The 26636-nt window shown below is 37.9% G+C and overlaps 1 protein-coding gene across 1 annotated transcript in view; it reads left to right on the forward strand.

Moving 5' to 3' along the window:
• Nucleotides 1–26636, forward strand: part of PDE11A (phosphodiesterase 11A) — a 136984-nt gene that overhangs the window by 66010 nt on the left and 44338 nt on the right. The window contains exons 6-10 of the mRNA XM_068407919.1: nucleotides 2683–2818; nucleotides 5278–5353; nucleotides 6816–6883; nucleotides 7259–7351; nucleotides 11201–11251. Coding sequence (XP_068264020.1) covers nucleotides 2683–2818; nucleotides 5278–5353; nucleotides 6816–6883; nucleotides 7259–7351; nucleotides 11201–11251 — 424 coding nt within the window. The remainder of the gene's footprint in view (nucleotides 1–2682; nucleotides 2819–5277; nucleotides 5354–6815; nucleotides 6884–7258; nucleotides 7352–11200; nucleotides 11252–26636) is intronic.

Raw genomic sequence — 26636 nt, forward strand, 5'->3', positions numbered from 1 at the left:
CAGTATTAGAAGAAACTGGCTTTTCTTTTGCCCTTGCATCTGGCTAATAGCAGTTCACCTGTTTAGTCCCTAAATATTGTAATGGATACGGACGTTTTTTTTCTTTGCTGTTGGTTGTAAAGAAATACCTTGCAAGATCACACTTGCATTTATCTGTTCAGTTTGCAGTTTTCCAGCACACACCATGATGAAGTTTGTTTATTATCCATAATGGCACACTGATGCTCTCCTTTTTGCAAGTCATTTTGTTCTTGAAGTATGGGTTTGCCAAGTCTCCTAAATTTTCCCTCCTTTTGAAAAAAGATTACATAAATCTTAGAAGCCCCGAGGGTTTGGTTCTGATGTATTCTGCATGAAGATGAGCCTGAGGTAAGGTGCTGTGGACTATGTCTTTCCTGCACAGACATCGTCATCTTGGCAGATGATGTAGCTGAGATTACAACTCTTTAACCTGAGTACCAGTGGTAGTGGAGAGGTCAGCTGCCTGAGACAGAGTGTGGGTTGTGTGGGAGAAAATATCTGTGCTCCTTCCCAGGTGGGCTGGTACAGAGTAAGTGCTGAAATCCCTGCTACCACCGTTTCTCCACCACTGTCCCTGGGATGACGTGCACTTGGGTATCACCTCATTCTCTGCAGTATTTTTATGCTGCTTAAGGCATCTTTCTGCTTTCCTAGTCCTAAGAGCTGGATGGGTTCATGTCACTTCTTAGAGAGGATTGAAGGTACCTGTGATTTTGGCTGTACCCCTTCCCTACTGTACTTTTTGCAATCCCTGTCAGGGAGGCTTTGGGGAAGATAGCAAGGCAAGTAGCTGCATAAGGGGAGCCTGCAGCACTGCTTGATGCTCTTGAGCTGGGTTTACTGTCCTGCTATTTTGTGGGCAAGACAGGGAGGGAGATGGTGACATGCAGCTGCCTGCATCAGTCCAGCAGAACTCATGGCTTTCCACAGTTTGGAGAAAATTGTTGCTTGTGATTTTTAGAGTCGCTTCTGAGTGTTCTGAGCTGCTGAGAATGGAGAGGGAGTGAGCCAGCTGACTGTGATTTGCATCAGAATTAATCATTGATATTTCCTCCTAGTGAAAGCTGAGTGCCTCTCTTGAGAGTGCAGTTGTAAAGCACTTGCTAGGAATGGAGACAACATAGTAGAACATACTTTTAAAACTTCTTGCTGAATTATATCTTGTTCCTTTTACTTTAATTCATTTGCTGCTTAAAATGCTTGACACCCATAATTGAGTCCTGATTTAAAGTGTCTTACATTATAATGATAATTTTATCCAGATTTTTAAGGTATGAACTGGGAGCTATGCATTTGAAATTTAGATTCTTATCTTTAAAGATTTTTTGCTTCTCAAGTATTGATGTTCTGAAATAAATTTTAAATTATAAAAGTGAATTTTTTTACTTTGCTCAAAAAACTATCTTTCTGTAAAGGTTCCTATTAAAGTATACACTTAACATTTATTAGTCCCTCAAAATTCTTATCCCAAATGAAAGTTGATACACTTTGATTTATTTGTGTAGATCGTCATTATTATTATTATCTTTATTTATAGTCTTTTAAGAATATTGAGTTTTCTTTCAAGTGAGTGACTTAGTTGAATTAGTCTCCAGAAAATCAATGCAGCCAACAAAAAGCAATCCTTTCACTTTGATTGAGTCTTCCAAGCATTTTACTGTGTATCCTTCTTTCATTCATGTGCATTACCTTGAAGCTTCAAGCTATTGTAATCTTCTCCATGGCTGCTCAGAGTCACTTTTTTCTAGGTAATGTTTCTCAGGTGTTGAAATTTGATCAGTTTTCTTCTCAAAACTAAGACATCATGCATTGTCTATTCACACATGAATAGCTACCCCCTGCCAGTGTCAAAAACCTGTCTGCAATAAGTCAATGAGAACTTTCCTGCTGATTAGATAAGGTGTAAGGTGAGGACTTTAAGGTCTGTGTAGATATTGAGTTGAAGCTGCAGTGGAATGTGGTGAGTTGAGCTGATAATTCCTAGTGTTTTATGCTCATTTACTGACAGCTCTCTAGCCCCTCAGTAGTTGTGGCAGAAGCTCAGCCAGGAAAAAAAAAAGGAAACCTTCATGTATTGTATGTCTACTTGGATCCACCTGCTGCAACACACTTACATTATTGATTCTAAGATTTATTTCATGATCCCTTCTTCAGCCATTCAGATCTGGCGTTTCAGACCAAAATGAAAAAAATGGCATTTCCCTTGACAGGAAAATTATTGTAAGTATGAATTAAAAATACCCCAAATTATTAGCCTAATTTGAAAAATGAAAATCTTAAAGTTATATACTTCCAGGTAGCTCTACAGAAAATATTATTTAGCACTGGTTGCTTTTGATGAGCAGGCCTGTATCCCACAGAAACTTGGAACATAGTCCCACTCTTGATTCATATGTAAATGCATTTTATTATTAAATGCTGTATTTACTTTACTTGGGAGACCAATGCTATTTTCAATAGAATTGAATTGTGTAAAGGAGAGAATTTTTTATGTACCATTTCAATCAATAACAAATTATTGTTCCATAGATAATGGAACAATAGTAACCATTAATAACTGTGAATGGTTCTGCCATTCCTATGAATATGCGTGTAAGACATGCTGGACTTTCAAGCAATGTTGACTGTATTCTTTTCTTCCCTTGCTATGCCTTTGGATAGTTTCAAAGACAGTGTGGAGAAATCATCATCTTATTCCGACTGGCTAATAAATAATAGCATTGCTGAACTCGTAGCTTCCACGGGTCTCCCAGTGAACATCAGTGATGCCTATCAGGATCCTCGCTTTGATGCTGAAGTAAGAGATTTTTGGAAATGTAAATATACATCACTTTTTTGGCATTGCAACTAATATAACACAATTTTGTCATTATATCCAAGTGGCTGTAAAACATGTCAATATTTATTTTGAATTATTTTTTCTATCCAGTATGGCCTTCTGGTCTGCTGGTGTTGACATGGCTTTATACAGTAAACACAGGTCACTGAATTAGCATATGACTTTAGGCAATTACTTAGTCTGTCCATGATTAATTTTTTTTTTCCTATTTATAAGTGATACCTTCCTTCATCAAGTGCTTTGATATTTATGCAAACTGATTTTGATTGCTGAAAATTCCTCTCTTAGTGTTCAGTGCTAGCAGCACCATCGTTAGCTGTTGGGGTGACTGGGACTGTACACACACAGTGTAAACAGAACCAGTATCTAGAGAGACAAATGTTGTTTATGATCTAACTTAGCCAACTGACCTTTTAATTGGCACAAATAAAATATACACACTGGATTAGTTATTTCTCCAAGATACATATCACTCCTAATAAAAGTTGTTTGTGTATCCTAAGGTTTTCATTCCAGCCTCAGGAAGATGTAGCTACAGATAAAAATGTATATGTATACTTAATACCTAAATAAATGTTAGAGGCATATGGAAGGACAAAATTTTCACTGAATTCTATCCTGTGAAACAGTGTTACTACAGGGGACTTGGCCAGCAGCTGGGCAGCACATTAATCAGTGGACAGTCTTGGTCAGCAAGCTTGCTAAAATATATTACTACAATAAGCGTGCTTGGAAGTCTCTCATGTTGAGAGTTTGCTTGGTTCCAGTTTTATTCCATGTGTCGTTAAAGGGATTATCTCTCAAGCCAGCAGAATTTGTCAAAACAAAATAATAAAAGGGGCCTTCTGTAAAAGCATACAAGAAAACTGTGTTGATGCTAATTTGTTCAGAATTTCAGAAAGTACAATTAATGCCTGGGGTCTATTTCTTGCCAAAGAGACATCAAGGATTGGCGTGCTTTATTTTAGGATATGTTTGCAGTTGTTCTTTTAATATATCACATCCTGAATAATTCAGCTATCTCTTCTTTGTTTCACAGTCCTTTCCAAGTTAGAGGCACTTCTCAGTTTATATAGAGAAAAAGAAAACACTTAATATAAAGGGAAGTAATTATTTTCTGTTGGTGGGTTCCTATGAAAATTTAATTCTTAAATTCAGTTGTTACAATCAATTATTTCTACAGACAGTCAAGTATAGTAAGAGGAACATATTATCCCTTGTGACTTAGAATCAAACATACATTTGTAGTTATGAACAGATATTCTGTTCTCTGCTTCTATTAAAACCACTTTTTTTTCTCCCAGCACACTAATTGTCATTTTCAAATGCTGATGCTCAGTTTTCAACTCATTCATCAAGAATTTAATGCCAAAGTATTTTCATTGAGTTCATTTTAAGACACACATCTGAGGCAATTGTTCCCCCACTCCCATGGATTTTAGGTGGCACTCCACGCTGATTTCAGTGATGAGTTCTGAGTATGTACAAATAAGCAGTATTCTAGTAAAACTTGAGATATATATCTTGCTAGCTAGGAGATCACAGTGATCCCATCCTGCCTCTAGTATATGAATAATTGCTGTCTTTTACTTTTCTTCTATTTCAGATTGCCTGTAACACAGGCAGTTTTAGTAAGAACATCTCTTGATCTCCTGTGAGTGGGCTCATCCCATTCTCTTACTCTAATCTCTTTTGAAAAAATATTTTCTTCAGATTTTGCAGCAACAACCCTAAAGAATAAAGCTTATTAACCATAGAAAAGAGAGAGTTAGTGACACTTATAATAAATTGCAAAGTTTTATCCTATATTAGATAGAAAACAATGAGGCAGAAAATTCTCTTCAGAACTATGGGACCAATTAAACCTACATAGAAAATCTCAAATCTTGGTTTTGACCCCCCGTCCTTCCATTTCTTCCTAGCTTCCACTTCTGCACAGTTCCCTACTTGCTCTTGCCTTTCTTCTGAAAATGCGTATTTCCTGTAAGCCCCCTTTTATAGCTGCTTTGATAAATATAATTTCAGTTTGACAATTGGGAAGAGTATTTCTAAGGCACACTTACTCAGTGGAGGTTGTCTCTACTAATCCACCAGTATAAGTAATCCAGGAATTGTCTGGACATTTACTCAATTGCAATTTGTCTTTAATTCCAAATCAAAGTCAAATAGCGTAAGCCTTCTGTGGCGAAGATGGCGATATTTATATTTTCTTTGGCAATTTTTAGAATAATCCTTGTGACTTTTGGTTAATCTTACTGTGAATGAGGTTTCAGCAGAAATTTTTTCTGCATGAGAGCTGATCCATATAGAATGACATTTGTAAATGTAAACTTACTCCTTGACATTTCTATTACTAGAATTTAAAAGGCTGCAAATGGTACCTACTGCTAATGGAAGCCCTCATTTCTACGTTTTAGGCTGACCAGATTTCTGGCTTTCACATAAGGTCTGTTCTGTGTGTTCCTATATGGAATAGCAACCACCAAATAATCGGTAAGACCTTCCTTGTGGCTGCATCATTTTTGTGCCAATGTAAATTTAATTCTGTCTTTTTAATTCTATGTTCCTTTTCTTTTTCCCAGCTGAATATTGTTAAGAAGTTACAGAACCTAGGATGTATGTTAAGTATCCAAGAAGGGATGTTTTAACTTGGATACTGTATGGACTTTTTCAGCTTTCCCATTGTGTCATTGTTAAGTTATATATTGTATTGAAACTTGAAGACTAATGAGATAAAAGCAGAAATTCTAACAATATTAGTGAAAATGTTTGATACACTCTGATGCTTTTCTCGGGTCTCCCTTTTTTGTACGCACTCAGGCAACTCTTTCTGCAGTCCAGCAAAGTGGTTATTTTCCTCTTTAATGATAAACGACACAGTCAGGGAAGATGTACCAGAGAGGCTGTGGTAGATGTCAGAGTTGCCTGTGGCAGTAGTGCATGCTGGATCAGGACGTGACAGGGTTTTATTGCTTGTTTGATAGACGCTTTCCAGCTATGATACACCTGCAATTGACCCTGCGTTATTACCTGCTTTTGGCACAAAAAGGAGCGCCGTTTGTAAATAACAGTGCCAGATTCCTCTGTTAACTTTCCACAGAAGAATTCAAGTCAAAGCGATAGCAATTTAAACTGGCAGGGCAAGACTTACATCCCTGTATGTTCTGGCTGTCAGTGAGAGCTGAGATCAGTAGTGCATTGCTGAAGGCGCTCGGTGCTGTGCAGGATCGGGATCTTTGAGCTTATTCAGTAGAGGTGATGTGGGAGTTGAGTCTTTTAAAAACATGGCTCACTGTTTGTTGTGAAGCATGTATTACCTTAAAGAAGTAGAAAGAAACTGAAGCCTTGACTGCTGATCGCTCTTAGGGTATTTTCCTATATTGTAGCTAAATGAAATAGAAATGGTTTGTCACAGTAGATCTCGGTATTAGTTCAGCCAGAGCCAAGAGCTTTGAACACTTTTTCAAGTGGTTTAAGGAAATTACATTTTTTTAATTGGTCCAATAAATTTAATGATGAGTCATGAGGAAAAAAAGGACTTGTATACCCAGGTGATGCTAAACCGACTAAGATTTTAGGAATGAAGGTATTGATTCAGCAAATTATATTAGTAACTCCAAATTGCTAGGACAACTTGCCTGAACTTGCTATTAGGAAAGTGCTCAAGTTCTTTCCCAAAGATATCTTTAACCTTTTGGGAAAAGCATTGCAAGTAACTTTTAGATTATATTATACTTGGTAAGTAAAGAATAACAGCTGAAAGTAATAAACTGAATCCCTGGTATCAAAACAATCAGACTTTCACATGTTTGTCTGTTTAATGAATTTCAGAATAAATACTTGCAGTTTTGCTTTTCAATTTGAAAGATGTATTTTAAATGCTACCAATGAATAAAATATTCTGCATTGTGAATTAATGAATGAAGATTATAATTCATATTAACTCTTTCTAAAGGCGTAGCTCAAGTGTTGAACAGGCTTGATGGGAAACCTTTTGACGATGCCGACCAGCGACTGTTTGAAGTAAGAGGCATTCAGTTTTGTAGCAATAATATACCTTTTCAGCAGGATTTAGTATTTCTTAGTAGTGCTGCTTCAGGCTACTCTAGGGAGGGGAGAAGAACATGTTGTTTATATTTGTGGTTTGACATTAATTCTCAGAACTCCTCACTTAATAAGGTTGCATCCTAATTAAAACAAGTTTCTTGCATCTGATCTTTCTCATCTTGTTGAAGCCAGTGACTTTCCTGCATTCTCAAGATAACCTGTCTAAGCATGAGTATTCCTAATATTTCCATGCAATTGCTTTTCATGATTAAGCTATCATTCATCTTTGTGTTTGTATTATAATTGAATTATAATTTAATTTCTTTTCTTTTTTCTCTTTTTTAATTTTAGGCTTTTGTTATTTTTTGTGGCCTTGGCATCAACAACACAATTATGTATGACCAGGTGAAGAAATCCTGGGCAAAACAGTCTGTGGCTCTTGATGTATGTATGCATCTTAATGAAACCTTTTCTTGCTCATAAGCATCACGTGTAAAGGAACCTACTGCTTCTGAATTTATTCTAGTTAGCATCATTTTCTGTATCTACCTCTCTGCACCTTAGAGTGTTGTCTTATTAAGGTAATGCTGAAGGGAAACTTTAACAGGGTATGCTTAGCTGTGGAGCTCATGTACAGCTTAAGTAATTTTGAACCTGGATATCTCATTTGATGCTTATGTTTTTTACATTAGAAGGGGGGACAGTGATGATGGAGAATCTAGTTTCTTACAGGTGTAAGTGCAGGAATTAATCTAGGTATTATATGTATTTTCTTGTCCATCAGTAACTGAAAATTCCTTAGAATCTGATATTTTAGATAGTTTGTTGTTCTAGTGTTTTAAAGTCTAAGTAAAACATACTGTGAACAGGACAAAATTTGAAAAAAGTGATCCTCATCATAGGGTTTTTTAGTATGAAAAGCAACATCTGCTGAACCCTTACCAGATACATGTCTTGCTAGAATAAAGTCAAAGCAGGGTGGCTGGCCAGCTCAGTAAGAGCTCTGCTGTGGGTCAAGGCCAATATATAATGCAAGGTTCTGGTATTCCAACACATCACGTCTTTATATAAAATACATATAGAGTAGCTAAATAGATAGAAAGTGTTCTCTTTTTTCACCTGTTGCCTTTGTAAGAATTTCTTTTCCTATTTCCGCTCCCCCCCACCATTCATGAAGAATGAAATCTGCCAGCTCCTGTAAAAGAAACTTAAATGCAGAACATTTAAAAAAAAATATGATTATTTAAACTTCTGTAAGCCGATTCAACAAGAAAGCACTATTCTCTATTATGGAGATTTGAAACATAATCATATTAAAAATAATCTTGGCGAGAACGAAGCTTGGAGTTTTGAGGATAGCATTACAAATTTACGTTATTCCTACTAAAGCAATAATTAAGAATGATTTGAATGAAATTTAAGATCTTTTAAAAAGCATTATGCAAGACTGATTAATGTGTGCACCCTTTAACTGTGTATCTCCTTTGAGTTTATACAGTACCCACCATGACAAGAAGAACCACAAAAATAGTGGCCTGATTGAGATATGAATTTCTCTCTATTAAAACAAAAAATCCAACCAAACTGGATTGCTATGAAGATGGCATAATTTTTTTTTCTTCACTTCGGGGTTGGAGATATTTATGTACTGGGGATCTATCCTGTAAAGCACATAGGCACGTTAAGGCTTTTTGAAGTCAATAGGACTGTTTGTGTTAGAAAACATTATAAGCATAAGTGGCTTTTTTATTATTCCTGTATATGTATTCACTTAGGAGGAAAAGTTAAAAACTTTCCTTTTGAGGCCTTCTGCAAGCTTCCTTGTTCTTTACATATCATAGTCATGAATTGCTATAAGCCCTCAAATGCCCCAGATATTTGTGCAATATGACACCATAGAATGAATACTCCTTCTGGCAAGAAAAACAAGCAGTGCCAGATATCACACTCAGATACACAGGGATGAAAGTTAACGAAGTTGTTTGTTATTTACTACTGAAAAAAAGGAAATTTAAATTTCTTGGTTTAAAATACAGCTGCTTTCTTTAATCTAAAAAAGACTAACAGCCGTGTAGCTTCAATATAGATTATAGGTTTGATAAATGGCCACTATGCTTCAGTGAAGAGTAATTCTTTCTGTAAATGAGCAACAACTCATGACAGTATTTATGTGAAGTGATTGAAGATACAGCAGAAAAGTACTGAACAAAAGAATGGTATATGCTGAAGGACTGTGAATCCATTTTTCAGTAATAGAATACTTTATTAGTATTTATATATTTAGCTAGGATGGCGATGATTGGCATTTGAAAATGACATTGATATTGGATGTAAAATAAATCAATTTTATATATACCATAATAAGATTCTGTCCTGGTTTGGCCCAAACCAGGCCAATTAGTCTTAGAGAAACCAAGGTCACTGCTAAATTCCTCACTGCTTACGAGTGAAGAGCTGAAGGGGGGTCGCACCTGCAGGGAGGAGCAGACAGGGCAGGTGACCCAAGATTGACCAACGAGGTATTCCATCCCATACACGTCATTCTCACTTTCCTATTTATCACTAACCCACCGCCTCCTGGAGGTGGGGCCCTCCTGTCTCCCACTGATTGGTACCAGCTTTGCCAATTCTCCAGTTAAAAGCCTGCAGGTGTGATGGCAGGGGGAGCTACTGCATTTTCCCCTCTGCCCGTGCTGGGGGGAGCAACTCTGCCTGAGGAGGATTTCCAAGCTCTCGATCTTGGTTTTGTATATATTTGATTATGCCAATATTATTATTATACTCTTTTTCATTATTATAGTTTATTAAAACTGTTTTAACTTTCCAACCCATAAGTCTCTCTCCCTTTTCCCTTTCCCTTCGGGTGGGGGGGGGGGAGGGTTAACAGAGAGCGTCTGCCACAGGTTTAATAGCCAGCCCAGCTTTAAAGCGTGACAGATTCTTATCCAGATATACAGATCTTTTTCTTAAAGAATTCTCCTAAGATTGACTAATAAACAGAAGACCAAAATGTAAATAAATGATGAGGGAAGATTGACAGTAGGATGCCATACATTTCAAAACCAGGCTAAATACTATTTTATATATCAAGGATGCAAAATTTGCAAATTATTAAAAGATTAGAATAATCAATATTAAAGATGACTCTACAAATCTAGAGGGATATAATGAATGCAGATAAAGGAGAAGCTTGACAAGAATTTTGGTATTAAGTGTAATCTGTCATAGCAGAAGACAACTTTGCTAATCTTAAAGATTTCTGAGAGAAGCTACAATATGGTTGGACGGAAAAGGAGGACATGTCTTTGAGGAAGGGCATGAGGTATAGTTATAGAAAGTAAAATGTGAGATGGAACAAGTAAATTGTTACTTATTCTTTTATAGAGCAGGAATGATTTCCTGTTACTGTAAAAGATGACACCTCTAAAGTTGATATGAGTAAATACATCTTGGGACTTATTGCCACAAGGCATTGCAAGCCAAGGACATTTGAGATAGAGTTTAGGTATTTGTGTGAGTAACAGAGACATTCATAGATGGAAACAATTTCAGAATGAGAAATACGTATCAAAGCTTTAGCATATAAGCAGATGGGGTGTTGCTGTCTGGTGAGAAGGACCTGTCTGTGCTAGGAGTGCTCTGGTTCTGTGAGCTCCCTCATGGGACCAGCGCCTCGTCCCACACGCAGTCAGACCTTGGTGGGTCCTGTACACAGGATGGCTCTTGCACCTTTTGGAGTGCCTGTTCAATGTTAGTATTGTCACATAAGGATATAATGTATTCCATGTAAATGTATGCATAGTTATAGGTTACAAAAGGAGGTGTGCAGTACTTTGTGCGTTGTATTGATGCTTTCATCTCTAGAATTGTATTGAAGAGAATGTCAGGCATAGTATAGAGGTGCTAATTTGCATGCAGTGATGTGCCACTAGCAAAGGCATTAAAGCTTTACACTATAGCAAAAGGCATTATTTAAAGTCTACAAACCTACTGTTATTTTTACATTAAATTCTTTCTCTTTTAATTGTAGAACTCCAGGACAACAATGTAGGAATGCTTATATTGAATTACTTACTGTCCATGATTCCCTATAAAATTCCCTGCAACATAAATGCCAAATGTATACCTGATAACCTGCAATTAGTTATTATATGCTGACATTCAGAACTGAATTACCATACATAAATATTAATTAAATTTGTTTTAAATATCATTGATTAAACTGCAGTACAGAGCCCTATTATTTCTACTTGTCAAGTCTACAAAAATGTTTTATCTTTTGTTCTGGGGCAGGTGTTATCTTATCACGCAACATGTTCGAAGGCAGAAGTTGATAAATTTAAGGTAAGGATGCGAGTTTTTGATTTCTGAAAATATAACAGCAAATTAAAATGGATATAGATTATCTGAGAGAAAAATTTTACATCAAAAGCAGAAAATCATAATTAACAGTGATTTACAAAGGATGTATTGTGTTAGGCTGTTAGGCAGAGAAGGTGGGGAAAAAAACTTTCAAAGGATAAAGAGCTGTGGTGATGGGTGCACAGTGGCAAAATACCATTGTCCCAGCGCCAGCTGCTGGAGCCGCTTGTCAGTGTGGCTTGGGTGGCCTCCTCAGCGAGAACCACCATAGGGAAGTCATACCTCAGTGTGAGGTGAGGAAGAGACTAGAGAAAATGAGAGGAACTTGAGACTTTACATGCTTATAGTGTGGAAGCTGTCCTGTGTTTACTAAAAAAAGCAGAACTTTCACTATCGAGGTTGTGCATAGGCTCAGAAGGCTGGATGTGAAGGTGAGAAATCTTTTTCTAACTCCTGTAAGCGCTGTGGGCAGAACTGTAATGGGATGTGTGCTGAACACAGCATTGCTGGGGACCAATAATTATGCATTCTCACTGAATCCTGCCTTGCCAAGGAATAGAGGGTAAGGGGAATGGTGACCTTGCTCTTTCATCACTGCCAGCACTCCAGAGATGCTTCTGTGATAGGCTTTGTTTGTCCTTTTCTGCTTGAGGAAACCCTAGGGAAACTTGGTGGCACTTTCCTTGGCTATGAGGAGTCTGTTGCAGAGGGCTCCTCAAAGCTGTTTGGGAGGCTCTCGTGGTGGGTATCAGTGTTGGCCTCCAGTACGCCAAGTGCATCGGAGACTGGTGAGGTCTGGGAAGGAGATCTGGACTGTTGTGACCCTGCACTGCTGGCACTCCCCGCTGTGGCTCCCTGGCACCTGTCTGGCTGAAAAATAGCTGCTTGATGGTTATTTTGACACTTGGTTGGCTGGCTGCAACCTGATTTCTGCACCATGGGGATGGTTGTGGTGGAAGAGGGAAGCTGTGGGTGACCTAGCAGAGCTGATATTGATGAGTTACATGGGCTGAGGAAGGGCAGCTATTGCTAGTTAGCTAATTAGTTTGTAGATTATTGCCCAAATGATGGCTGTGCCTTAGAACTCTGCATCGATACCTGGTGATAAGGGTGTAATGTTCGCCCTCCATTGTAGTTATTGATGCAGTTACCCACCCTTTTGTAAGCTGAAGATTAGATTACTGAATTATTGCTGGAATCAAACATGCCTGAAGATCATTCCAATGCTGCAGCCAGCAGAAAATACTTTGGTGTGCTTAATATGTTGTATTTTATCCTTGGTAAAAAGAACACTGAACACTGCAAGAGAGAGGGGAAAGAAAGGAATAAAGGACCATAAATACTTCTTTTTTTCTTTTGTTGTATTTTAGTTTACCTTAGAATAAGCACCTGTAATACAGCTTCTATGACTCTCGGGATTCAACCAGTATCTTTCTACATACCAGAGGGCCATACTTCTTGGTTGCTGTCAGCCATTGAAAGACAGTTCTCCATCATGGTCTGTGTAGTTGAAATAAAAGCCTGCTATGTTACTCTTTGGACTTAGATCCTAGTGTGAGTTATTCTACTTGTTTTCCCAGGTGTCTTCATTAATAGATTTGCCAGTCTCCAAGTAAGGAATGTCTTGTTATCCATTTACCCTGGAGTAACAATCCATTTAAGGGTAAATGATAAGGGGAATGAAAAGTGTTTATTCTTTCATAACCCTGATAGATATATTTTTATAAAGAACATAGATGAGAAAATGAGACATATAACCAAGCTATGGTTAAACTAAGCTGAGATATTTTTTTCAGAAAAAATTTCAAATTTCGCATATCCAGTTGTCTTGTTTTTAATTCATGACAAAATGAACGCCAGGTAGTCTTTGTTAATGCTTTACACCACTGGTTGTAAACAAAACAAAACCACAAAAACCCAGAGAGGACCAGCATGTCTTGTGGGCCTTCGACAGAGAGCTCATCCCCAGAGAGGGCCATCCATCTGTGGGATGAAATTGCGTCTATCTTCTCCCTTGCAGAGCTCTGGCAGCCAGTCTCCCTGCTAAGGTCTCCTGGGGCACATCCTACCCTGAAATCAGTGCTCTTTTCTCTGTTCGTTATATTGTTATGCTTTGTATAAGCCCTTTGTTATATTAGGGTCATCTTCTAAACTTGACTGGCTAATAAACAATTCCTCCCTCTGGGGGTGTTTGGGGCTAAAACTCTCCCCTCTCCCTTTGGTGATTTATTGGCAGATGTCAGAGGAAATGCCTGTTACAATTTACCGGATGTTCTGGTTCAGTCAGAACAGTAACAAACACAGGACAGAAACATCTTAATGAGAGTAACACCAGTAGTTCACTGCTGGCTCTTGACTGACACAGGACCTAACAGTAATTAATGACTTTGGAGTGACAATACATTTGAGTTGACAACTTTTGAACGTATTACCCCAAACATCCTGTAACTGGACCCAGCAGCTTAGAAATAATTACATATTCTTCCTTCTAGCTCAAGTTGTTTATTTCCAACTTCGTAATCTGTTTTCTTTATAGTCTTAATAAAATGCTTTTCCATTAATTTTTATTTGCCTAAGTTCTCAAGAATATTCTGATACAAAGTGAAAAATTGCAAGTGTACTTAAAGTTTATTTTTCCTTTGGCTTTTGCCAGTGAATTAAATTTATTGCATTGTAGAAAGCCTAGCAAGACTAGTTAAAGTTGATCTTTTTACTTGAAATTTTGTCAATAATTTCCTACTGTTATTGGCTGAATTCACAAATACACCTGGTATCTTTTTAAGAACAAAACGCAATCACTGCGAACAGGTTCTGTAAAATAAATAACATTTATTTCTGTTGCTACTAATCCTAAGAATTAATGAAACAACAAAAAACCCACCTTAATAACAAACTATTAAGAAATGAAATACCTTTCTCCAGATGCTAGGATGGGAAAAAGTGCAGAGCACCATTGGTTGTGGAGCTGGAAAACATAGAGGGAAGTTCACAGTATGGAACAATGAAACATGAGTGTATGATAATGGACTGTGTCATGCAGTTGGCCTATTCCATATCTGATTTCTACAACTGCCTAAAAACAAAGCAGCAACATATTCACATTGCATGGGTTTTTCCATGTTTTTGAAGGGGGGAATCCACTTCTGGTGTTATTAGAATATAGCTTTCGCTAATAAAAATCTGAAAGCCAAGTTTAAAAATGCTTATATGATTAGAAATTGTTCTATTAGCGGATGTGTTTTTTCTCAGAAGATAATCCAATTATGTGAATCATTACTGTCAAAATTCATGTCACCAGTCCTTTTTATTATTTGCATTAAAGCTTTTGGGGTTCTTTAGCACTTAACGCTAGCAGGCACACATTTCTCAGGAGGCCAGTGTGAGGCTCAGACACAGCGTAGGCAAGTGCAGCTCTGCTGACCTGGATGGAGCCACCCACTCAGTCTGCTGCCCGCGCCCAGAGGAAGGGGAAATGGAAAATTCACACCCTTAACCCAGTGAGTTTGTTTTAGCAATGAGGAGGGGCTTTAGCCCTCCTGGTAGACACAAGAAGAACTGCAGAGATCTGGATTCAGAGCCTGAGCAATCCCTCAGCCTCTGTAGGTGATAGCCTGGCTGCGGGGAAGGTAATGGGAGGTTTGCCATTGATTTCGGCAGGATGTTGCTGTCTTCGGCTTTGTTTGGCATTTGTAAAATTGCATAGCAATGTTCCCTCTGCCACCTTCCATCTATTTATTCATGGCAGTCAGTCTTGTATTGTATTTTCTGATCGAACGGGTTCTCTGAAAATAGTCAAAACTTAAGATCCAGTCCTCTTTTTATGCCAGTTTAAAATGTAGGTTAAGTGAAAACTTGAGTTGTCATGCAGTGTAAAATGGGTCCTTTATCCTGAAAACAGGTAGGTTTTCAAAATGGGGGAAAACATATGGAAGCTTAATTGATAGAGTTTCATAACAGGCAATTGAATCAGAATTAATTATTAATCTTGGGGTGTCTACCATTATTCTTGTATTTGGAATATGCACTGTACTTTCAGGTTCTAAGAAAGAGGATATGGTTTTTGTAAATGGATTTATAGGATTAAAACAAGAGCAACAAAAACATAACAATTTATAGTAAGTATTGTACATAGACTCTCCATTACCAGACTATTTTACGTTTATTTGCTACTAAATATTTTTCAACTTTTGATGTTTTCTAGATTTAAATTATAATGGCTTCCAAAAAAAAAATTAAATCCCATATACTGCTAAGTTCATATAAATTGCGTAATATTTTTTAGGTTTTCTGATATGTGCTGCATTACTGTGATAGGTAGATTTCTGATACCATTGCTCTAGACATATGGAGAAAAATTTAAACTTTACTTTTCACAGGCATTTGCAAGTAAAACAAACAAAAAAAATCCCCCTTGAGTGAAAATACTTCTTGCATGTCTGAGAATGTCTGTCTGAAGTCTTGAGCCTGATTTTTCACGATGCTTCTCCTCACTTGCATCTACATAACTACACTAAATTCAAGCTGAATTTTGGCAGGATAAGCTAAAGTAAGGCACTAATGAATCATACCCATATCAATATTCATTTTATTTTTTTAAGAAGTTAGAAATAGGTATCATTTTTTAAAACTGTGGCAACTCAGTTCTCTCTTGTATTTTAGACTTAAAAGACAATTCCATTATTTGCATTGTGTACTGGCACTAGTGTTTAGCTATAAGCATTTGTATTATTGGAATAGAAAAATGTAAGACTAGTGAAGTCTGGTTAATCTAAGATTGATGCTACCCTATAGCATTGTCCTGTAGTGCGAGGTTTTTTTCTCATTCAAATGCAGGCTCTCCAAGCCTAAAAATAGTTGTCTCTTAAGCAAATATAGAAAGCCAAGATACATGAGTAAAGAATGCAGAATTGTGTCCAGGACAGGATATTTATAGCAAGAGTTACTGACTTCTGAGACAGTAATGAACAAGTCCTGTAACTTAGCAAGCAGTCCCACAAATACACATCACCTTTAAATGTAACTAATATAGTTTCCAAAGAGAATATGTAAACACTACCCATTATGGGTAATATACAAGAAGCTATTTTAAAAAGCTAACCCAATTGTGCAGCTGTGAATGGTATAAGCCAGATCAATATTTAATGACTATGATGCATTATTTATAGCCCTGTGAGAGATTCCCTTTTTTAGGTCAAACAGCACACAGGAGAGCTACACAATGAAAAATAATGTATCACCTGCTTTACAGAATCTTCGATTCAAAATGTAGCATGAATTAACAGTTCCTGTATCTCTCAATTCTATAGCCTTGAGATATGGCTAGTTAAGACCTTCTTCCACATAGGGAGGCTTTTGTGTCTCTCTTAAACACACTGACATTTAACTAAATGATGGAAAGAGTTGAACCAAAAAAGAAAACAACTTTTAGGACTGCTACAGTATATGACAATGTAAGCAGTTGAATCCATGAAAGATGATGGATTTAAGTGAATTTCATACTTGGAGTGCATTACATGTATGATATAAAATGAATGTTATTCATATCTTATACTGTTACAATTTCATACCCACCCTTAAATGCATAATATTGGGCAGCATAATGAAAAATTGAATTTTATGTATTTTATCTCCAATCTCTGTAAGGTTTGGGAAAGCATTCCTAGGCTAAGTTATTCTCTGCTCTTGACACCGCCTTTCAATTTAGAACTATTTTAGTTACTTTTATGTTCTGGTAATTAAATCATTTGTAGTGGTTTATAATAATTACATTATAGTCTTCCTCAGTAATTAAATTTCAGAAAGGCAAGCTGGCCTTTGTGTTTTGGACCACTTATGAAATATTGCCCTTTAAATATGTATAGCTAGAAGATGAGGTTTCTATGCGTTGCTGATGCTGCTGTTTCAATCTGTTTGGTAACATGGGTTTACCAAAGACTAAAGGCGTGTAATGACATGCTGCGAACTCGGTATTACACATGGCTGGGACCACGGCTTGCATGGTGAAACACAGTTCTTTCAAGACCTACAAGTCTATGGAAGTGCATGAAGTTATTCACATGCTTAAGTATTTTTCAGATTGTTCTCCAAGCCTAAGTCACACAGACTCCTGGACTCCTCTTTGGCTGTCACAGGAGGGTCTGTGCTGGCACCGATCTTTTCCCCAGTGCTATTCTAGCTGCCAAAGCTCCACTGTGAACAATGGGGGGAAAAAATAAGGAGAAACCTTGAGGGTAAACAGGGCTTAAGTGTTCATATTGAGCTGTGTTCCCTTTTTCCCTTTTGAGAAATGCACATGTTCACAAGAAGTAAAACACAGTTTATTTTCTCTGCTTTTCCACATGCACTGCCCACATAAGACCTAAAGCATAGTGTTAAGAGTTTCATAATTCATGAAACGGAGGTCTTTATTGTATTACATTATTTCATGCACTTTTACATGTGCCTGTGTCTTCAGTTGTCATGGAAACAAGAAGTCAGGAACACATCGCATACACTGAAAATTAATAAAATTAATAAATAATGATTAAAATACTAGGGTTTTTATACTAGTTTCTGAAACATGAGGCTATCATCTGTTGACATCAGGCTAGTGCTCTGTAGTTCAAAGATACATAAAAATATATATATTTTTTTTTTTAATTTCAGTGAAGAGAGGGAATAGCATGGAGAAGAGGAGTAGGGAAAGATTGTTCATGGTCTTTCCTCATACAATGTTTACGTTTACGGGCATCAAATGAAATCATCAGGGTACAGATTTTAATCTGACTAAAGATCTCTCTTCAGAAAACATATAGTTAAACTATATGACCTTAACAACACTGTAGATGTTAATGAGTTAAAAATGATGAATTAACAGAAGGAAAAGGCAAATGAGGACTGTTGTATGAAGACAGTCATCTTTGGCTCATTAAATCTCTGAAGCGCAGCTCACTGAAGCTGAGGGGAGTGCATCAAGGAAGTATGTTTTCTTAGTTCAAATAGTCTTCCCTTCTCTTGGTCACCCTCAAAGCTAAGGTACAGGGCTTAGAAGGACCTTTGGTCTGACACAATACAAATATCCTTATGTTATTAATCAGTGCCTACTGACAGAACTGCTTGGGAAAAAAATTTGAAAACTACTTTCTTTGCATCACTTTTTATCACCCAGAAAAGAGACCATGCCTTCTGTGTTTAAAATGAAGAGAAGTATGCTTTGACATGATCATTACTGTCATAAATTTCAGAAATTGCATATACCAGGGTTTGATGAAAACTCCTGAGTTTGCTGAATTGTTTGTTTTAGTATGAGCTCTTTCTTTCCCTTTCTCAACCACCTGCCCCTGGAAGCATTTCTGGATTGTCCTGCTAAGCTATTCTTCAGCTTCTTCGTCTCAGTGCTGAGATCTGTGATCCTCAGGTATGCTTCTAATACAACAGCCCTTCTCATACAGATATTGTTACCAACATGAAACCTGTTCCAGTGTGATAGGTTTTATTGAGAACAAGGCATATAAAAGAGCAATATGACAGTTTGTGGGAAAAAAAACTGAGTTTTTTTGCTTTAATTTCTTCCATGAGGCATTTTATCAGAAATAAAGTGGGAGGACTTCAGTGTGTCAGAGGCCTGAGAGAGGCACCTGTTATGAATTACTTTTGGACCTGTCCTACTAGACTAGTGTCATACTACAGTGTCTACCCTAATTCTAGGGGTAGTTAATTTAAAAAGCTAATGGGAATTCTGAATTTGCTTTCAAAAATTTAAACATTCAGTTTTATTGAAATTTTGACATTTGAATTTACTGGCTTTGTAGTTGATCAAGATGAGATTAAATTATTGCAAAAGGTCGCTGAAAGGATTCCTCTTGTATTTCTAAAATGACCACATTTATTATTCCCAGGTGAAAGCAGAGCTCCCAGAGTAAAATGTTCCCTTCCCTCCAGGGCAGATGAAATATGAATTTTCCAGGATGTTGCGGAAGGAGAGTTTACGAGGAGTAATTTAACCTGGTGAGGCTCAGGCACCAAGCTCGTGTCTGAAGGGGCCAGCCCTCTTTGTTGGCTATGGAGGGGGTAAAGGGAGGTTATAGCAGTCATGAGGAGTACATCTACCCCATCTGCCCACCTCTGGATATTTGTAGTCTAACTGGGCAGGTTCCTTGCCCTTGTGTTGCCATATTATCTGAGCAGGGCAGGGCACTGCATGTTTTGGTTTCCCATCTGCAAAGAGAGGAAAAATATTAAAACATCTCTGTGAAAGATTTCAACATTTCTGCTTTCTGACTGTAAAAGATTTGTATGATGCAACTGTGTTGCATTTGTATAAGCCCGCACAAAACCAGTTTATTTTGTAATGTAGAAGATAAGTAAATCCTGTCTTAAAAAAAATTTTTCTCTTGAGGAAAAGCTATATGTGATTTGAGAAGAGTTAAAGCAAAAGAAAGAAACCTGTGGCTTGGAAGCTAGACAAAGCCCATAATTTAATCCTATGTCCATGCCCAGACAATTTTTTCTGTTCATTTATGAGTTTAGCACAGGTCATTAAAGGAATTTTTTAAAGGGATAGGTTTCTTTCAGCAAGGAATAGGTTCTGGTCTGTGGATTACATCAGGGCAAGGGTATAATGCAAATGTCAATTTCCTGTGGAATTTTTTTAATATGCAAAGGCAAAATGTGTTTATTCTGAAGTGTTTATGCTATACAGAGTAACCTCTAAATAGATTTACCCTGTAGGTTAAAAAAGAAGGGAACTTAAGGGTTAGGACTAAAAAAATGTAAAAAATCAACATTGATATTCTGACTGCAGAGTAAAGACACATAGTAACTAGAAATATTAAATAATAAATTACTGCTTCTAAGATCAGCTACTTCATAGCTAGACCAGAGCTTAAATCTTCTTTTTAAATACCTTAACAAGGAATAAACTTCAATCACTAAAAATAAAATTAAAATTATGTGCATGGTCAAAACCGGTCTTTATACTACTTTTTTTTAAAAAAGCTGCCTTCTGTAAAACTGAAATAGAATCTTTTTTTTAGTACTGTAAAAGAATATTAGAGTATAGCAGAAATTCTTAGAATTATCTAAATCAGTTGAAATCTAAGCAGTTTATTACTGACTTATTGCCTTTAATAGTGGCTGCTTTTCAGTTTCTTAGTGATGCACACTAATACAATGGTACTTCAACAACAGAAATATTCAGCAGAGGAGTAATACAACACTTATGGTTATTAATTTACCGATACTAAAAAAAATGTGCTGCTACTTTGCTGCTCTCAAATACTGAACTTTGTTATTTACATGGGAAGTATTTATTGCATCTGTTTTTATATCCAAAACCACAGTTGGTCCAGGACTTGAGAATGCTTAGAAAAACAAATTAGAAATAGCAATTGTTGGGGACATAGTATTGCTTACAAGTGAAGGTGAAATGATTTATTATCCAACAGACCTGTTGTCTGTCCTTCAATCTGATCGGTCATCATGCTCCACAAGAATCTCTTGTCAACTGGAAAGCATCAAGGAATAAATACAGTTCAACATTGCTACATTCAGCCAATGACCATGCAAAAAGCGATAAGGCATAGAACACATTTAAAATGTCATGCCAGCCTGAGGAATATCTGATGAATGACTTTTAAAAAAATCAACACTTATCAAATGATGAAGTCGGATGTTTCAGTCAGTGACAGACTTGGGAATTACTATTTGGAAAGGTTTTCAAACAGGAAGAAAAATCTATCTAGCAAACACTTGTGCACTTAAATTGGACCCGAATAATTTAAAAAATTGAGGTACTTCAGGAAATGATGGTACTTTAGGAGTTCTTCACTGTGGGTTTATCATGGTTCTTTCACCATCAATAAGGAATTATTCCCCATGCAGCTGATAGACATCCCTGGGGCTAGCCCTGTATTTGACAGCTCGCTGTTCTGAGGCCTGCATTCCCAGACTGGCCCAGTAAAACCATTGTACTGTTTGCTTTAACTCATGGAAGAAAGAATTCTTCAAAGAAATCCAGGAAAATGGCATAATATTTCACATTTTAAATTATTCTTTATCTGTGCTTGGATTCCTTTTGTAGCCCCAAGCAGACTGACAGTTATAACTGGGAATTTTCTGGTTAAAAAATAAAGTTGCTTTTCACCAAGCTTTATTTGGATAGAAATTTTCTAATTGGTATGACTATTAATTTTTAAATGAAACAAGTTCCTTAGTAGTTTTACTAATTTTAAAACCAGGAAAAAATCTTGTGTTTTCCCTAGCATATACCCTACAAAAGGAAAAAATACTTTTCTTTGTTTATTTCTGCCTCTATATAGTGTTCTGGCTGCAGTTATTTGTCATTAACATTTACTGGTATTGATTTTAAATTATTAATGGCAATATTTCTACAGGCTTTTGTTTTTTTACAAAATATTTTACAAAAGGAAACATAAATGTCCCCCCAAGGAAGAAGGCAGTGTCCTTTAAGGCTTTTGACATTGTCAAGGAGTTCGTATTAGAGCTAGAACCTTTTTATAATTAAAACTCCAGAAAGTGAAGGATGGGAAGTAGAGAAGCGTTTACCTGAGATGAGTGTGTGTGGCCACTGGGTGCCATCCTTGCTCCACTGTAAGGCTGGGTGCCGAACAGCATTGCAGCTAAGCTGTAAAATCCTGAAAAAGGCAATACCAGTGCAATTTCACACCATTGTAATGTTTGTGCAAGTGCATGTAGTAGAATATGTTGACAGCACAGGCAGTGTGTCCTTCTTGCATGAGTCACCGAGAGACTCGGGGCAAATACCCTCACGGGTCCAGCAATGGTACATCCTCAGGCTCCTACCCAGCGATGTTGTTCTGCATTCCTCCATCAGCTGGTAAGAGGGAGGCTGTGCTGAAAGACCTGTTCCCACGCACGAGTGCGTGAGTGACCGTGCTCCTGTGCAGTATTAACTTAGGCTCTGGGATTATTTGAAGGAAAAAATTACATAGATGCACATTTGTTTTCTAGATCAATTCATATTTAGGGTATATGGGCCTGTGTCATCCAAGCAAAACTATATCTAACCTAGATTATGTAAAAAATATTTGCAATTACAACCTTCTATGGGTTATTTATTACACTGTTTCATTGTCTGCCTAGGGGCGATTCCTCTATTGTGTTAGTCTCAAAAGTCTCTTGTTTTAGTCTGGGCAAAATCCCAGGCAGAGTAAATGTACTTTCTAACAGAGAAATTATGTCAGTAGTTCTGTGGTTTTAGTCTTTGAAATTTAAAGTGCAAACACTTTAAATGTATGAGAAATAGACTCTAGTACTTCTTTCTTGCTGCAACTGTATGGAAAATGTGCAGATTGTACCCCAGGCAAAAACAGGAAGCTGAATATTTTATGAGGCCATTTCTGTGAAGTGTTCTGTCATCTTGTGCTTTGCAACAAGCTACACCCAGCTCTAAACACACACACAAAAAGCTGAGAACATCACATACCAGTGTTTTCCAGCGCCTTTGTGATCGCCCTACGTACACAGCATCCTGTTTGGTGTGCTCAAGTGTAACTCAACTAACCCTGCTTTCTCTGCTGCCACACAGCAGCGTGTGTTTTGTCCCAGGCATGCAAGCAGCTTATGGGCGTACAAAAAAAACCCCTCACCTCAAAACAATGAAAAACAATTTCTATTTATGGCCTTCATAAACTCTACTGATAAACTGATTCCCAGTATCTACTTGTGTTATCTGTACGTTCCCTCAAGGAGACCTGTTGCTGTGGGTGGTGGTAAGGAAAGGTTGTAAGTGGCATAATCACAGCAACACCAGGGCAAGTTGGGGCAAGACCTGGTCTCTGTGGGTAGTACCTGCCCCAAGGTTGCATGGCAGTGACCTGGGGAAGACCTTGGTGAGCTGGGTGCTGACAGCCCCAGTAGGGTCCCATATCTAGCTCCTTTCCTGACTCATTTCTCACTTGTCTGTACATTAACTGCTTCTCTGAGCTGATGGTGGCTGAGGTAGTTGTGCACCCAAGTGCACAAATTTGTGCCAGGCACAGACGTTCCTCAGCGAGCCCAAAACAGAGTCATGCAGACAGACCTCTTCACTGACATTCATACCTCAGCTGATGCAGCACTAAGCATAGGATAAGTCATTATATTCAAAACATTAATTTGGTATATGTAAAGTGTCTAGGAGAAGAGGAACAGTTATATCGGTCAAATATCATAAGGGTATTTTCATAGGGGCCAGTTAATGTGTATTATAAGACCTTCATTAGGAACCTCATGAATGACAAGAAACGGGTATTTATGGCTGTGTTGCAGCTTTTCACCTCAAAGTAGCGATAGATGAAAGCAACTTCTTGCCCAGGATAACCCTCTTGGCTTGTTAAACTGTAGCGAGATGAAGCCTCTCTGTTTTGGAGGCTGCTCTTTTGGGCAGTCCTGAGTGCTTCTAGGGAGTGATTTATGGATTCAGAATAGGATGAGTGGATTTCTTTTAAACCTGCAATCAGAACTTGATGAAAAGTAAAGAGATAAAGACAAAGATAAAACACTTTAAGGATAATCACTGCAAGGTTCTCTATAGCTTTTCTGTAAGCGTATGTTGTAAGTTTGAAGATGTTTTCAATATTATTTATTGTCTACCTGACAATATTCTGCTATAGCTGTCACTCTAGCAGATCTGAAATAGGACTTTCTCCCCAGTGGAGCAGTAACCCGCTCATATATTTGCATAACTTTCACCACCAGTCACTGTACTGCCAGCCTGATTTGTTGCAGGTGCTCAGGAAATTTCAGTGGCCAGCAGGAACACCATCCAGCGCCACTGGTGTGTGCTCCTGCAGGACCGCCATGGCCCCACGATGGCACGTGACCAGTGCTCCTGCAGATTGGCTTGGGTACAGTGAGCGCTGCTGGAGTACGCTGGGATAGAAAAAAGCGTATACGCCATTGTGGCACTGGTGGGTTTTTTGAGGTTTTATTGGGTGGGTTGTTGTTTTTGTCCATTCTTGGCAATGCCTTCACTTCTTTCTCTCACACGCTCTCTCATACCATGTGTCCAACTGAGAATTGTAGGGCACAATTCGGGCATTTGTCAGTAAAAGAGCCAGTTCCTCCCTGTGCCTTCACATCATGTTCTCTGTGAGAGGAACCCTGACCCTATTCCTTCCACCCTTAATCAGGTTTTTCCTCTTCTGAGTCTTCAAGGAAGCAGCTAGAGCCTTCCCTCCCCCTCCTAGATAGCCTTGTGCAGGACAAGGCTACCTTGTATCCCTCTTCCCTCACCCTCCCGAATTTATAGGCATGAAGGGGTCAGTCTGCATTACGCATTCTGTTCTTCATGGGAGCAACAAAGCCGACTCTCTGCCTACTAAAACCGAGTAAGGCTGTTGTGGGAAATGGCAGCCTGCATGCCTGACGCTTTTGTATCGTGGAGAAATACTTGCCCTAGGTTTGCTGCTTGTGTTTGTCTAAAAATCTGGGACGGAGACTGAATAGACCCTTTTGTATGAGCTTCTCATCTGCACCAATGGTCATAAAAAGTTGACAGTTGCTAGCCTGTAGTATGTGACACACTGGTTATTTCCTAATCACCATAAGCCAAAAGGACGTGAACACTCCCCTGCGCGCCTCGGGAGATCATTGTGTCGAATGCGCGTGCCCTGTAAAACTCCAGTCCTAGGCTGCTGTGGTTATGGACTTTGGCGTTAGGAATAATAGATGCTCAGACCATTAATTGCTTTTATTTTATGTCTCTATTCTTTTAAAATAGAAATTTCTTGTTCCTTTTATAGGCTGCCATATATTTTGTTTCTGTGTACTAGGAAACAACTTTAACATCAAAGATTGATTTTTAGCAACGTAATGTATTTTGTGTCTTTTCTATTATAGGTTGCAACAAAGCTTTAAATGTAATATTTTTATCTCTGAAATTTATTTTTCCTTTTGATGGGTCCCAGTTTCAGGAAGTGGCATGTTCAGACAGGGTTGATTGATCAGAAACATTCAAATTACTTTCAACTTTCTAGCTATAATTCTGGGCTTACCTTTGGAAATAGCATGTATATTGCTGCAACGAGATATCTTTCCTTGTCCTTTTAAAAATAAAATTATAAGACTACAAATCCTTTTCTCAGGCACATACAGCTTTACACCAAAAGCAGAATGTAAATACCGTATTTTTGTCCTAAGCCCACAGTGCGTGATAATAAAAAAAATTCCTAAATGCTGTATTTGATAGTGATATATTACTTAATGGCTACTTTTGTTGTTCTAATAGGAGGAGCAGAATAAATAGCTTGCTTAATGCCATGAAGTTTCTCTTTTAATTACAGCAAATACCAGTATTCATACTAAGCAGTGGTTATGTTTGGTAAATGGTCAAACCAAACATAACTCTTTGAAACAAGACTAAATGCAACTTCCTTTGTTCCACATTTCATGTCTAAATTACATGTTATGCTGTTAATTTGCCAGTTGAGGAGGAAGCAGTATGCACCACATATACGTGCTTTAGCTGCAGATTTTGAAGCTGGATGCAAAAGCAGCATTATTCTTGGTTTTACAGATGTGAAACTTTGACTAAAGCAGTGAATGACCTTTTCCAGTAAAGGGCTCAGACACCTACTGTGGGACTTTGGGCAGAACTTGGGCATTTGATTTCACATTTGCAACCTTCTGCTTATCTGCTGGGTTACTCTGAAGAGGTTTTAAATACATAAATCCTGTACCAGGGACTGTTGATACATCTGAACAGTTGTTGGATAAAACATTGTCTGGCACACAAACAGGGAGTCTGGTAGATTTGATGGTGGCAGAGCATGTTTATATGGCAGTGTGAGGCCTCCTTTACTCATGTTTTTGTCTAACTGCCTTCAGATGAGTCCAAAGCCCTACTCCTATCTTATTCCAGTCTCCAGCTGTGGTTATTTGAGTATCCCTTCATAGAGTGACCTCATTCAGAGAATTGGAATTTAGTGAAAGTTGTTGAAGGGCAAATAAAGTTGGGGTTTTTTTGACCCTGCTTGAGCAGGGGCATTGGACTGGCTGGTCTCAAGAGCTCCTTTCCAACCTAAATAACTTTGTGACTCAGGGTGATTTCACTCCCAAAGGCAGCAGCAATGCTACTGTGATAAGCACATTAAAAAATCATTAGAATTAAAATCCAGAGGATAACACATGTGCACACTTTAAGTCTCTTCCCGACTCCCCTTTACTGTAAATATTATAAAATTCACTTTAAATGCTGCTGGCCTGCTTCTGCTGGGGTTGGTCATTGGAAAAGAGGTGCTAACTCGGCATTGTGAAGGGCAGAGAGATGCTATCTGCAGTCTGCGGTAACAGATGGAGGCCTTTAAAAGCTGGGTTGCTCTGGGCGTTAAAACATCCCTGAGCTGAAACATTTGATTCTTTCTCC

Source organism: Nyctibius grandis, chromosome 9, assembly GCF_013368605.1.
Source record: "Nyctibius grandis isolate bNycGra1 chromosome 9, bNycGra1.pri, whole genome shotgun sequence".
In the NCBI taxonomy this organism is placed as follows: Eukaryota; Metazoa; Chordata; class Aves; order Nyctibiiformes; family Nyctibiidae; genus Nyctibius; species Nyctibius grandis.